This window comes from Solanum verrucosum, unplaced genomic scaffold, assembly GCF_900185275.1.
Source record: "Solanum verrucosum unplaced genomic scaffold, falcon-dt-bn FXZP01000262.1, whole genome shotgun sequence".
Taxonomy (NCBI): domain Eukaryota; kingdom Viridiplantae; phylum Streptophyta; class Magnoliopsida; order Solanales; family Solanaceae; genus Solanum; species Solanum verrucosum.
In genome coordinates this window covers 2,799,656-2,814,097 of record NW_026020366.1, presented here as the reverse complement: position 1 = coordinate 2,814,097, position 14,442 = coordinate 2,799,656, and the positions used below count along the sequence as shown (strand labels likewise).

Here is a 14,442-nt window from a genome sequence, read left to right as displayed (position 1 = left end):
CAATCCGTTAATCTTATAATAGCACTTACCTCTTACGAAAACCTCAAGGGAATCGAGATCCCAAGTAACCCTCATTTCTAAACAATGTTCAACAGAAGCTTACCAAGCTTTCAACACTTACCCAAGGAGTTAAAATTATCATTCATCAATATTCAAAATAGTATTCCTAAAATGAACCCTAAGATGCCTATTTATAGTGCTAGGGCTTATTACCTAAATGGGCCCAAAAGTGACCTAAAATGGGCCAATGGGTGAGCCAAGTTGGGTTCGTCTAATGGCTCGGTGATGCGCCGATTGGTCGGCGATGTGCACGCTCTCTTGGATTCTGCCTTGAAGGCTTGCTGTAACTTTTGGCGGTCATAGGGTCCATTGGGCCATGTGCGGATGGGCCTCCTGTCCCCTTGGTGATGGACCTTGCTCCTGACTCCTGTTTGGAGATTAGGCGATCTGGTGGTCATCGCCCAAGCCATTGGGTGATGCGTCGATCGCTCTTCAACTCGCCGAGTGAGGAACTTCCAATTGCAGCTTTTTGGGACCTTGGGCAATGTTAGAACCCTCGCCAAGGTAGTTTGGTGAGTTGCCGGAGTGGAGGTCAGGTCACCGAATGGAGCAACATATTCATTTTCTCCTCTTTGCTTCATTAGGCTTCCCATGCTCCAAGATATCATCCACACATGGTTTTGCTCAGCTGGGAGCTCCTTCAAAGCGCATATGATATGAAGCAAGGCTTGGAGCCCCTTTCTTGGCACCATCTTAAGCCCTACAGCCTCCATCCTTGTGAACAATCCATCAAAGCATTGAAGTTCGTGAATGGATAGGCTTGATGTAATCTATTTTACATCATGAAGGTTTTTGCATGTTGACAAGATTGTGTGTTAACCTATGATTTACTTGAAAGGTGAAGGTCCTATGACTATTGTGTATATGGTGGTATTGTTGAAAGCCCATTCTTCCCTTACCCTTACACTTGATTATGTTTGAATTTTCTAGGATGATGATAATGTTGTGGTTGTGTCATTGCAAGGATAATTACACACACACTCCATGTGTAAACATGATTATGATGTATCAATGGTGTAAACTGAAAGTATAGTTCTCATATGCACCTTTACACAATATTATGAATGAAATGTAGATGACTATGATTATGATGTTGTTGTGCTGATTGAAAGGCTAATTCTCATAAGAACACTAGGAATGGTAATATGAAAGGTTTACTCACATGTTGATGATTATCAAGTGAAAGGACATTCTCACCTAATGAATTTTTTATCTATAATGATGAATGTTGGTTTGAGTGCCTAGTGCATTCTCTATTGAACATCAACCTAAGTAAAGGCTTAATGACTTTTAAAGGGAAATAGGCTTAGCACCGAGAGGATATGAACAATGAGATAGGAAGCTTCTACGTTCAGCAAGTTTGGCTTCCCAACATAGGTTGTCTCATGAGATGGAAACCTTTTACGCTAGAAGTCCGGGTTTATAGTAGTGATCTCCTTATCCCATAACTATGTGCCCACATAGTCTTTAGCTAGTGGATCCACCTAAAAGTTATCACGATAGTTCTACCTTAGGCATGTAGGACACCCTTTTTTCGGTGTGGGGGTAGAACAGTGGATTTCATATAGCTCACATGGTTTATGTCGGTTAATGATATTTTCCCTATATAGTAAAGATAATGAATAAGACATGAACTATACTATGACTTCTTGGTTAGTTTACTTAGTAGGAGTAGGGATATGGGACTTCACTTCCACATTGCACAAGTAGACTTAGTAGGAGGTTGTGGGATGGTTCCTTTGTGTTATGATAAGATTTGAATGTATGCATGTGTGTTGAATAGATAGTTGTTATGAATGACTTTCCTTATAATTCGAGTAATGTACATGACTATTTCCTTATTTGTGGCTATTGTTTATAATGAGGTCTAAGAATGAAGTGCATAACTAAGGTAGCTTCAAAGGAGTACTTAGTAGGGTTGGTATTATGGGATGCCAACCATGCATTGCACAAGTGTTTCTTAGGGGTTGCTTATGTGATTATTATTTCATAATGAGATTATCTTGGTATTTGTCTTGGTATTATTATATGATTGGAGGCTATGTATTGTGAAGATTGGGATTTGTGTTATGTTGATGTTGGAGACTATGCTCGTTATTATAATGATATCTCTCATGTTATTATGAAATGAGTATGAGTTGCCTTATGGGTTGCATTCTCCAACTATTTCAAAGATGATGTTCAAAAATGGCATATAGCATGATTTCAAATGAAATGTCTCTTTTTATGCATGTTTTAATGATTTTGTGGATGGCTTCCATACTTAGAACTTTTTGTGCTAACCCCATCTATCTACATATTCTGTAAGTGTAGGCTTTTGAGATATTGGATTCCATCCTCGTGTCTAGGTTCATTGGAGATCAACAAGAAGAAGATTGGTGAGTCCTCATTGTATTCGAGGGCTCAACCACATGTCATTTATTGTCTTTCTTTTATGTTTTAGACTTTGGTTGTAAGGGCTATGTCCCTAAAATTGTATTCAAGAGTTTTATTCTAAGTAAAATAGATGGTTTGAGACATAGTGTATAGACTCTATCTTTTTTTTATAAATGACTTCGATTGTAAAGAAAAGTTTTAAATTCCACACTATTTTCCTATGATCTTATGACGATGATTATGCTAAGGGCTTGTATGAGACCCTTCAGGGTCAAGTACGCCATTTTACGTCTAGGGAGTACTCCCGGGTCGTGACACCAGGCTAAGGGTGTAACATCTAACATTCAGCTCAAATACCCAACAAGCAATGCAAATACAACATGCTAACTTATAAATTAAAGAGTACTAAAAAGAGAATTAGTAGCTTGATCTGGAATTTCTCCGGTCTCAAAGAGATGTGAATATCTCTTCTTCATATCTTCCTCAAATTCCTAAGTAGCTTCCTTAACAAATTGGTTCCTCCAAAGAACTTTGACTGATGCTACCTCCTTAGTCCTCAACTTGTGAACTTGGCGATCTAGAATCTGAATCGGAATCTCTTTATAAGATAAGTTATCCTTGATCCCAATATCTTCCATTGGTATAATTATAGAAGAATATCACATGCACTTCTTCAACATGGAAATGTGAAATACCGGATGAACCGCTGCTAAGTTGTAACACCCCAAAAATCTAATGACCTAAGCTAGAGCCTAACATGTAGTCTAGTGTCCTAAATGAGTTAAACGTAAAGATTAGAATCCTAAAATGACCTCCGTAAGTTAGTACTAATGTATTAAGACCTACACGTCAAGGTGAGACCCCTAAGGACCCCCCAAGGGTCCTTGAGAAGGACCCAAGGGAAGGCCCAAAAAGCTGTCAAAAAAACATGGACCTATAGGTAGGGCACCCACGAGCCATGGGTGGACCCATGACCCGTAGGTGAGGGTCGTGGGATGAGACTTAGTCTCCCAATTCTTCCCTTAATCATCCCCCTCTCTGAAGCAAATGACGTTTCACCAGCATGTGGTGTCACCCCACCTAAGGTCCGTAAGTGGGGGAGTCGTAGGTCACCCCTGGACTGCTTAGTCTCGGCAAACTATGGGGTAAATGGGTAAAATCCTAATTAATTAATTAGAGTTAGAGGATGGTTTTTATGGTTTTATAATATATATTTAAGGCTTTTAAGAATTATAACTACCCTTTAACCCCTCATAACTCACAAGACTCAAACATACCCAACTTCCCTCTCAAAATAGTCTCTCTAAGACTCCATTGAAGAGCAAGTTCAAGATTAGGGTTCAAGCTCCAATCTTTTCACTCAAATTTCGTGAGGAAAACATCAATCAAGGTATGGGAGTCTTGATTTATGGAAAGTTTCCTTTCATAAAGCCCTTCAACTCTAATTTCAAATTGATAGATTCTTCAATAAAACTAGGCTTTTCAATCTAGCCATGGGTTCTTCCTAAAAATGATTTCATTATGTTAAATGTCTATAATATGGATGATTTGATGTTTAATGGTGATTTTTATAGTAAAATTCCCCATGAACCCATGAATTACCCCATGACCCCAATTTCATGAATTGTGATGGGTGTATTGATGCAAGATGAATACTATGAATTGTGTCTATGATATTTTAGTTATTGAATCTTGTTTTATTCATGCCTAGTGTAGTATTTCTAGGTGAAATTGTGAAACATGATTCATGACCATTTAAGGGGTAAGTTGCTAGGGTTTGTACATGTTCATGAAAGTTGTGTATGAACTTATGATTCACTTAGAAAGTGAAGATCCTATGACTATTGTGTAAATTGAGGTATTGTTGAAAGGCCATTCATTCTTTGCCCTTACACTTGATTATGTATGAATTGTCTAGGATGATGATAATGTTGTTGTGTTGATTGAAAGTCTATTCTCATGAAACACTATGAACAAAAATGTGAAAGGCTTACTCACATGTTAATGTTGATTCTAAGGTTGAAAGTACATTCTCACTTTATTGAATCTATGAGCTATTTTATGAGTTGTATTGAATGAAGGGCAAAGTATTCCTTCACACATGTAAATGCAATTCAAGACTAATTATGTATAATTTGGGAAGCAATGCTTAGCATCGAGTGGGTATGGTCAATGAGGTAGAGGCCCTCCCGTCAATACAATAGGCAGGGTCATCTAGATTATTCTCATGAGATGGAAACTCCTCCGCCAATACAATAGGTCGGGTTTCTAGAAGCAATCTCCATATCCCATAACTATGTGCCCACATAGGACATTAGCTATTGGATCCACCTAAAAGCTAATACATGTAGTTCTACCTTAGGCAAGTAGGACACCTTCTTTCGGTGTGGGGTTAGATGACACTGGTCTATGTTGGCTATGGCTACTTTCCCCATATGATAAGATAATGAATAAGACATGAACTATACTATGACTTCTTGATGAGCTTTACTTAGTAGGAGTGGGGGTATAGAACTTCACTTTTACATTGCACAAGTAGACTCAGTAAGATGTTATGGGATGGTTTCTTTATGTTATGATGAGACATGAATGTATGAATGTATGTTGAATGGATAGTTGCTATGAATGACTTTCCTTATGTTCAAGTAATATACATGACTATTTCTTTATTTATGACCATTGATTATGATGAGGTCTAAAGATGATATGTATGACTAAAGTAGCTTCAAAGGAGTACTTAGTATGGTTGGCATCATGGAATACCAATCATACATTGCACAAGTGCTCCTTAGGGGTTGCTAAGGTAATGGTTTCACTATGTTATGAGCATAAATGTGATTATGGCTTATGTTGTACATCGAAAATGCATGTTGATTCCCAAACTTAACAAATGCATACTTTTCAACTAAAATATCTTTTTTATCACATTTCAAGGATTTTATGCATGCTTCCATACTTAGTACTTTATATGCTAACTTGTTTCTTCTACATTTACTATGAGTGTAGGTTCCGATCGTTAAGACGTACTTCTTCTTTCAAGAGAAGCTTAGGTTGACTATTCCCTAAGCTTGGTGAGTCCTCAAGTTCGAGGACAAGACAGTATTCATTTCTAGATTTTATTGTACTTTCTATTTTTGAGACTTTATTGATGTAAAGGGCTTTGAACCTATTTGTACTCTCTATTGTACAAGATGGTGATTGAGAAAAGGTCTAGACTCTTATTTTCGTTTATGAAATAGAAGTTGACTTTGATTGTAAAAGTTTTAAACTTTCCGCATCATTTTTATTTATTTATGTGTATGATTATGCTAAGGGCTTGTATGTCACTCATTCGGGGTCAAGCACACCGTGTTACGTCTAAGGGGTACCCCTGGGTCGTGACATAACTCTTGTGGTAGCTCTAACTCATAAGCTACATTGCCAATCCTTTTGGATATTCTGTAAGGGCCAATATACCGAGGACTAAGCTTCCCCTTCTTACCAAATCTCATAACACCCTTCATGGGTGATACTTTTAAATAGACCCAATCATCTACTTTAAACTCTAACTCTCTTCTCCTAACATCAGTGTAGGGTTTCTGACGATTCTGCGCTGTTTTCAACCTCTCTTGAATTACTTTCTCCTTCTCCATAGCTTGATGAACTAAATCTATTCATATCAACCCAGCTTCACCAACTTCAAACCATCCAATAGGAGATCTGCACCTTCTCCCATAAAGAGCTTCATAAGGAGCCATTTGGATGCTAGAGTGGTAACTATTGTTGTAAGCAAATTCAATAAGAGGCAGGTGATCATCCTAATTACCTTTGAAATCAACCACACAAGCCCTCAACATATCCTCTAAGGTTTGAATAGTGCGCTCTGCTTACCCATTTATCTGAGGATAAAAGGAGTACTTAAGTTCACCTTTGAACCCAAGCCCTTTTGGAATGACTTCCAAAACTATGCAGTAAATTGTGCACCTCAGTCTGAAATAATGGAGACGGGAACCTCATGAAGTCTTACCACCACTTGAATATACAACTTAGCATAATCTTCTGCTGAATGGGTACTTTTTACCGACAAAGAGTGGGTTGACTTTGTCATTCTCTCAACAATCACCCAAATAGAATCATGCTGCCTGCGAGACCTCGGCAAACTTGTGATGAAGTCCATGTTTATGATCTCCCACTTCCATTTCGGAAGTTCTATATTTTGAGCCAAACCACTGGGTCTTTGATGCTCTACTTTAACTTGTTGGCAATTCGGACACTTAGTAACAAACTTTGCAATGCTATTCTTCATACTACTCCACCAATAAACCTCTCTCAAATCGCGATACATCATTATGGAACCCGGATGAATGGAATATCTGGAGCTATGAACTTCCTCCATGATCCTCTCTTGGAGTTCATCCACCCTTGGTACACACAACCTACCTTGATACCTCAATACACCATCTCCCCCTTGTTCAAAGCCAATACTTTTTGCTTATGAACATTTGCCTTCAATTCAAGCAAAATAGGATCTTGGTCTTGCTTTTCCTTTACTTCTGACACTAATGAAGACTCAGCCCCATTCATCAACACTACTCCTCCTTCTATGGAATCCATTAGGCTAACTCCCAGGCGTGCAAGTCTGTGCACATCCTTTGCTAGTTCTTTCTTATCTTCCTCAAAATGGGTGATACTACCCATAGACAACCTACTCAAGGCATCAGCAACAACATTAGCCTTACCTGGGTGGTAAAGAATACTCATGTCATAATCCATGAGTAATTCTAACCATCTCTTTTGTCTGAGATTAAGCTCTTTCTGAGTAAACACCTATTGAAGACTCTTCTGATCAGTGAATACATCTACATGAACACCATATAAATAATGATGCCATATCTTCAAACAAAATACTACGGCAGCCAATTCTAGATCATGGGTTGGGTATTTCTTCTCGTAAACCTTCAACTATCTGGAGGCATAAGCTATAACTTTGCCATTTTGCATTAATACACAACCCAAATCAACTCTAGACGCATCACAATATACGACAAAAACCTTGAGTACCTTCTGGTAAGGTTAACACTGGGGCAATAGTCAACCTTTTTTCAATTCCTCAAAGTTTTTCTCACCAGCTTCAGACCATTGAAACTTCGCTGTTTTCTGAGTTAACTTGGTCAAAGGGGACGAAATATATAAGAACCCTCTAGGAACCTTATATAATAGCCAACCAAACCCAAGAAACTCCTAATATCAGTTGGAGATACAGATCTAGGCCAATTTTGCACTGCCTCAATTTTCTGAGTATCAACTTTAATTCCCTCTCCAGACACAATGTGGCATAAGAATGCCACAAACTCAAGCCAAAACTTGCACTTAGAGAACTTGGCAAACAACTCTCTACCTTTTAGAGTCTGGAGAACTATTCTGAGATGACTAGCATGATCTTATTCATTCATCGAATAGATTAGTATGTCATCAATGAAGACAATAACAAACATATCTAAATAAGGATTGAATACTCTATTCATAAGGTCCGTGAATGTTGCAGGAGCATTGGTCAAACCAAAGGACATGACCAGGAACTCATAATAGCCAAAGCACATAGCACTGGCGACGTCTTCGGCATAAATGCAAGGAATATGTATAGCTGATATAGGATCTTGTGGAACAGGATTTGATTCTGCAAGCAGTTCAGTACAAACGAAGAAATTTCGAACAAAAGGGTCGGAACTCGCTGATAGGAAAGGAGAGAAAAACAAAGCAATGCCAAGAGCTCCGTCAATCAGATGTTCATCGATAGATGAAGCTCTCTCTTTACCATCTCGTGCCAGATGCAACATCTTTTTTCCTTCTCGCGAACCACGGGAGAACCTAGCGCCCAGAAGAGCAAAGCTCATTTTCCTTTTATTCAATGCCTTGGAAGAAGAGGAGCGGCAAACAAAGAGAGCACTTGGCATTGGCTCATTTCATGCTACGATGTTGTCTCCCTATCTCTTGGTTGAAGCAGGGATGAGACCCTATAGTCTCTATCCAGTGCTCTTCTAGCTCGATATCAGTATAAGTATCAATCTCTTTCATTTCCTGTGTATGAGTGGAATTTTGAGTAATCGATGAGACTAGTAAGGATTCTCCAATAGGTATAACCCTTGTCTTTGTTCTTTTTTAAATGCTTGAGGGACTTCTTTCACTGCCAATGCTTCGGGTACTACTAGGCACAACATAGCGAGAAGGCATTTTGTAGACGTGGTTCGGTTATTCCTATTTGTCTCTATCTATTGGTGGGGAGGTATATGAAGGAAGGAATCAGTGGATTGAGGAATGAAAGCTCGAAGACAAAGAGAACCGGGCTTTTCCAAAGAATTACTGCAGCTTTCCCACTCCGTTTGATTATCATATACAAAAAGGTCTCTTCCACTTTCCTACCAAATCTCTCTCTATTCTGGCACATAAATGAAGGGATCGAAGAATTATGGCAGATCATGCTCACCAAGAAATGACCCGAAATTCGATCTTGGTCTATTTGAGATTGTTCTTTTTAATCGTAATCAAAGAAGTTTTCTTGTCTCTCTTTTTTTTTGAAAAAAAAAAAGAACCTAATGGATCGAACTCATATGTTGTACCTGGTCGTTTAAATCAGATCTCTATTTCGGTACAACGAGAAGGGGTTTACTATGGTCAGTGCAGTGAGGGTACTTGACCATAACGGATTCTGAATGTTGTCTTCGGAATGTCTCATTCCCTTACTCTTAACTGAAGGTAGCCTGATCTGAGGTCTATCTTAGATAAATATGTAGCACCCTGAAGCTGATAAAAAAGATCATCAATTCTCGGAAGAGGATACTTATTCTTGATGGTAACCTTGTTCAACTGGCGGTAATATATACACATCCTAAGGAACCATCTTTCTTCCTCACAAATAAGACCAGAGCGCCCCAAGGTGAGACACTTGGTCGAATAATGCCCTTATCAAGGAGATCTTTCAACTGATCGTTAAGCTCTTTCTACTCTGTTGGTGCCATTATATATGGCATAATAGATATAGGATGAGTATCCGGAAGAATATCTATACCGAAGTCTATCTCTCTCTCAAGAGGGACTCCGGGTAGATCATTTGAAAGACTTCTGGAAACTCTTTTACTAATAAAACTGACTGAATATGAGGTATCTCAACACTAGAGTCATAACTCGGAATAAGTGATAGACACACCGCTTAGAAACTAACTTTCTTGCCTTAAGGTACGAAATAAACAACCCTTAGGCACTGCTGAACTACGTTTCCACTCTAAGACTGGCTCATTTGGAAACTGAAACTTGACAACTCGAGTTCTACAGTTAATTGAGGCATAACAGGCATGAAGTCAGTCCATCCCAAGAATGACATCAAATTCTACCATGTCTAATTAGACTAAATTAGCCATGGTGTCCTTGTGATTGACGGAAATGACACAATCACGATATACTCGCTCAGCTAGAATGGACTCCCCAACAGGTGTAGAAACACAAAAGGGTTCACAGAGTTTCTCAAAAAGAACATCTAACTTATTTGCAACATAAGGAGTCACAAAAGATAAACTTGCTCCTAGATCTAGCAAAGCATAAACATTAAGAGTAAAGACTTTGATCATACCAGTGACAACATCTGGAGAGTTCTCTTGCTCTTAGCGACTAGTGATCGCATAAAGGTGGTATGTTCCTCCGCCAGTACGGGAAGTAGCTCCTTTAGGTGAACCATGTCTGGTGGAGCGACTGATGAAGATTGGGCCCTATTGCCATGATTCCCATTACCTTGCCGATTCTTAGGGCACTCTTTCATGAAGTGACACTCTTGTCCACACTTGAAACAACTTGTGGAACCATTGCAACATTTACCTAGGTGGGTTCTACCACACTTAGCACATGCAGGATCCTAGTTACCTCCTTGTGCCACACTACCCTAAGATTGGGTAGGTCTAGCTTTAAAATATTGTGAATTCTGACTATTGTACTCACCTTTGTTTCTGGGTGCAGGTGCACTAGAAGATGATGGAGCGGTCCCTTTTGCTTTTGTTGGGAAGAAGACCGGTTCACATTATTTCTTTGCTGCTCGGACTCATTCTCAGACGTCTTTGCCTTTTTGTTTCTGAATTCCTATCTATCCCTCAGCTTCTCCTCCTCAACCTATTGCACATAGACCATTAACCTTGATATATCCATGTCCCCAATTAGCATCGCTGCCCTGCCCTCTTTGCTTGATAGACGGGACAACCCAACAATAAACAGGCTCATCCTGCTTCTTATATCCGCAACCATCTACGGAGAATATCGGGACAATTGGGTGAATCTCAAATCATACTCATGGACACTTAGTGAATCCTGCTTAAGGGTAAGAAATTATCGTACCTTAGCCTCTTTCAGTTTGTGGGGGAAGAAACGCCCCTAGAAGGTCTTCTCAAAACATGCCCAACTAGTAGGTAGTGCTTCCTCAGCTCTACCTTTCTCTGGTCAAACCAAGTCCTGCCAACATCCTTCAGTTGATATACAGCTAGTTCCACTCGCTCAGCATCGGCAACATGCGTAACCTCAAATATCTATTTCAGCTCCTCAATAAATTTCTCTGGATTCTCAGTAGTGCTTGAACTAGTGAAACTTGGAGGATCCATCCTCAAGAACTCACGAATCCTCGAAGTATCATTCCCTTCCTGTCGGTTCTCTCTCTACCCTACTTGGTTGGTCACAGCTTGACTCAACATTCTTATCAATTCCCTAAACTCAGCATTGGTAACTTCTCATTAGGGTTGCACTTCAGGTGCATTGGGTAACCCTTGCTCCTCAACATTACGCCTAGCAAGACGACCTCTGACAGCTCTTCGTGGAGGCATGATTAACTAAAAAACACGCGCAAGCACGAATTGGAAGAAACTTTTTAAAGATCAAACTCTAACGCACGAAATGAGTATGAAAGAAGTGAGAACATTTCCTAAGTGTCGCAGCCTCCTAATTATAGATGTGGCGCGCTTCACACCGATAACTAGGACTCTACTGACACGGCTTCATAGACTCCTTAGGACTCTTGAACTCTGGGCTCTAATACCAAGTTTGTCACTCCTCGAGCCTACACCCTGGGAGGGACTGGTACTCGAGAACGATTGCTATCCTCAGGTAAACCCTTGTCCTGGCTTACTTACTCAACGGAAGACTCTAAGCATTATTACAATGATCAAATGCATTTCTACTCAACTGTTTAATAAAATAACTTAGAACATTTAAAGGTCAAACATTCCACTTGGCCAAAGTGGCAACTTAAGTCTTAACATAAGAAATAACAATGTAAAGACAATTGAAATACTAACTGTCTATGAAGCCTCTAAAACAATGAGGGAGGTCGGGACAAGACCCCGATCATCCTAACAATGAAATACTAAAAGCAAATGATAAAAGGGGCCATCAGGGAAGTTAGGAGGCTCACCAACAGACTCTGAGTGCTCAACTGGATCAACGAGGCGCTGGATTATGATCATGGTTACCTGTCTCTACATCAGAAGACGATGCAGGCCAAATGGCATCAGTACATTGAATGTACGGGTATACAAGGGGAAAACTAAGCATAACATAATCTTGAAAGGAATCTGAAAGAAACACTTACATTGGCTTTACTAAACTCATGAATGACTTAAATCAAAATAAAGTAGTAAAACATATGCAATATATGGAAAACTTGTAAAACAGTGGAAAACAACTTAGTTCGTTAAAGAAAATGCAATAACAAACTCAACTTTACACATAATAAAGTAATATAGTTTCTGTGGGAGTTTCTTGTCACAACCCAGAGGGACCCCCTAGACGTAACATGGCATACTTGACCCCGAAGGGGTCTCATTCAAACCCTTAGCATAATCATAACATAAGATACTAGAAAAGTACGGGAAATTTAAAACTTATTTAAAGTCATACGATCTAAAACCTTTTCATAAAGCAAGCGAAAGTATTTATAAACTTTCGCCTCGAACCATCTATTAAACTCATGAATAAAAGTCTTGGGACGCACCCCATACAAATTCTAAAAACATAAAGAAATGACATAAGGGAATAATGGTTATGTCCTTGAAGCTCTGAGGACTCACCAATTTTTCAACTCTTCTTGCACCTTAAAAACCTAGCCTTCAAGCAACCCAATCTCCGAAACCCTACATTTGATTAGAATGTAGGCAATATGCGTTAGTACAAAATGTACCAAGTATGAAAGGTAGCACAACATCATAAGAGCATCTCAAAATAATTAGTCAACATAAGACATAAGCATAAGAGATAATAACATAATCATAGCATAATTTCCAACAGAAGCATCATATAATCACAAGTAAACATAAGACATAATGAATGAGTATAGGAGATAAATCATGTTCATGGCATAGTCCTTACTTAGACTTTCATATTTACATACTTCAAACTTTGGTCTATCATATTACACGAGAACTACTTCACAAGCCACCACAAAGTATACATGTGCAAGGCAAGAATAGAATCCCATAATACCATCCAAGCTAAGTACCTATTTTTGGCCATTCTTCGTCATAGTCCACATTCATAGTCAAGACCTAGGTTTTCATGTCATTAAAGAACTTATACTCCTAAGTAACCTCAAGGTACACTTGTGCAATGCATGAGATGGCATGCCATAATACCACTCACACTAAGCATATTCTTGAAGTCACTCTATTCATGCTTTCTATTCATAGGGGTCACTATTGACCTACTTCATATGGACAAGGAACTATCAACTTAAGTCAACATATCATGGAAGGCAACTATAGCACAGTCCTATCATAACTCATAAGAACTATTTCGTGAATGACCCTAAGTCATACTTGTGCAATGCATGAATAGAATCCCATAATACTATTCATGCTAAGTACTACTTTTAGGTCCTCATACTACAACTTCTTGGTTTATAACTTAGTTCCTCTCTTTATCTTTAGAATACTATAAGGTACTCTCCTAAGCCTATCTTAGTTCATTATTAGATTAAACCTTATGAGATACTACTCTAAGCACGTGTAAGTTCATCATCAACATGGACCCTATAAGATACTACCTTAGGCATGTCTAAGTCCATTTATACTCTTGAACACTACGAGGTACTTCATGCAGTAAGTCTTAGTTCAATTATACTTTATAACACTATGAGATGCTTCTTCAAGCATGTCTTAGTTCATTGGATATAGAGATTGCTACAAGAAACCTTAACTCAACTATGTGAAGGCTTTCATCTCATGAGACCTAACGTTAGGAAAACTCACACTCTACTACGTATGAGTTCCCTTTTTTCTTGGATATTCCTCACATCAACTAGTTGTGGTTCTCCTTTCTACTTGGAGCCTGGACCCTTTCTTGTGTGACACTCCATCTTATTGTCAATATCCACTAGGGGCCAAGCATATACCCCTAGATTCACTATTAAGCCTTGATTAACATTCATATCTCATGGAAGGATGTCCTTGACAACCAATCCATGTTCAAGTGATTCTATCACTTCACACTTTCAAGTATTCATAAGATAGATTAGGTGACTATGGGCCTTTCACAACAATTGTACCTATTAGACTTCTACTTCTCTTTTAGACTTTACTCTCAAAGCCTTAGTACTTCTAGTTCATCACATTGGCTTTACTCTCAAAACCCTAGTGATTAATCTTCATTACTATGAGTCTTCACTCTTGATAATTCTACAACATCAAAGCATAATATGAACCTAAGTTACAAGGCATTCAATCACATTATTCATTACTAGGTGATTCTAGCCATATTTCACCTTAAAGGTTCAATTCAAACTTCACAAATCAAGATCAATCATATTCAATAATGTCTAGTTCAATTCATGATTATATGTTCCTAACTTCGAACAATTACTACACATGACATTGATTTAGGAAGATCATTCATGAATCTTCAATTTCACCTCTAATGGCATAAACCCACAAATATCACATTCTTCAATTTAGACTAGGTTTTACCATTGAAATCACATAAATTCATCATAATATCACTAAACAA

At 38.7% G+C, this 14,442-nt stretch overlaps 1 protein-coding gene across 1 annotated transcript; it reads left to right on the top strand.

The window, feature by feature from the left end:
* Window positions 1–8,040: 8,040 nt before the first annotated feature.
* Window positions 8,041–8,457, top strand: LOC125837869 (uncharacterized). Its single transcript, XM_049516935.1, has one exon. It carries the CDS (start codon window positions 8,041–8,043, stop codon window positions 8,455–8,457), a length of 417 nt encoding a protein of 138 aa, XP_049372892.1.
* Window positions 8,458–14,442: the final 5,985 nt, after the last annotated feature.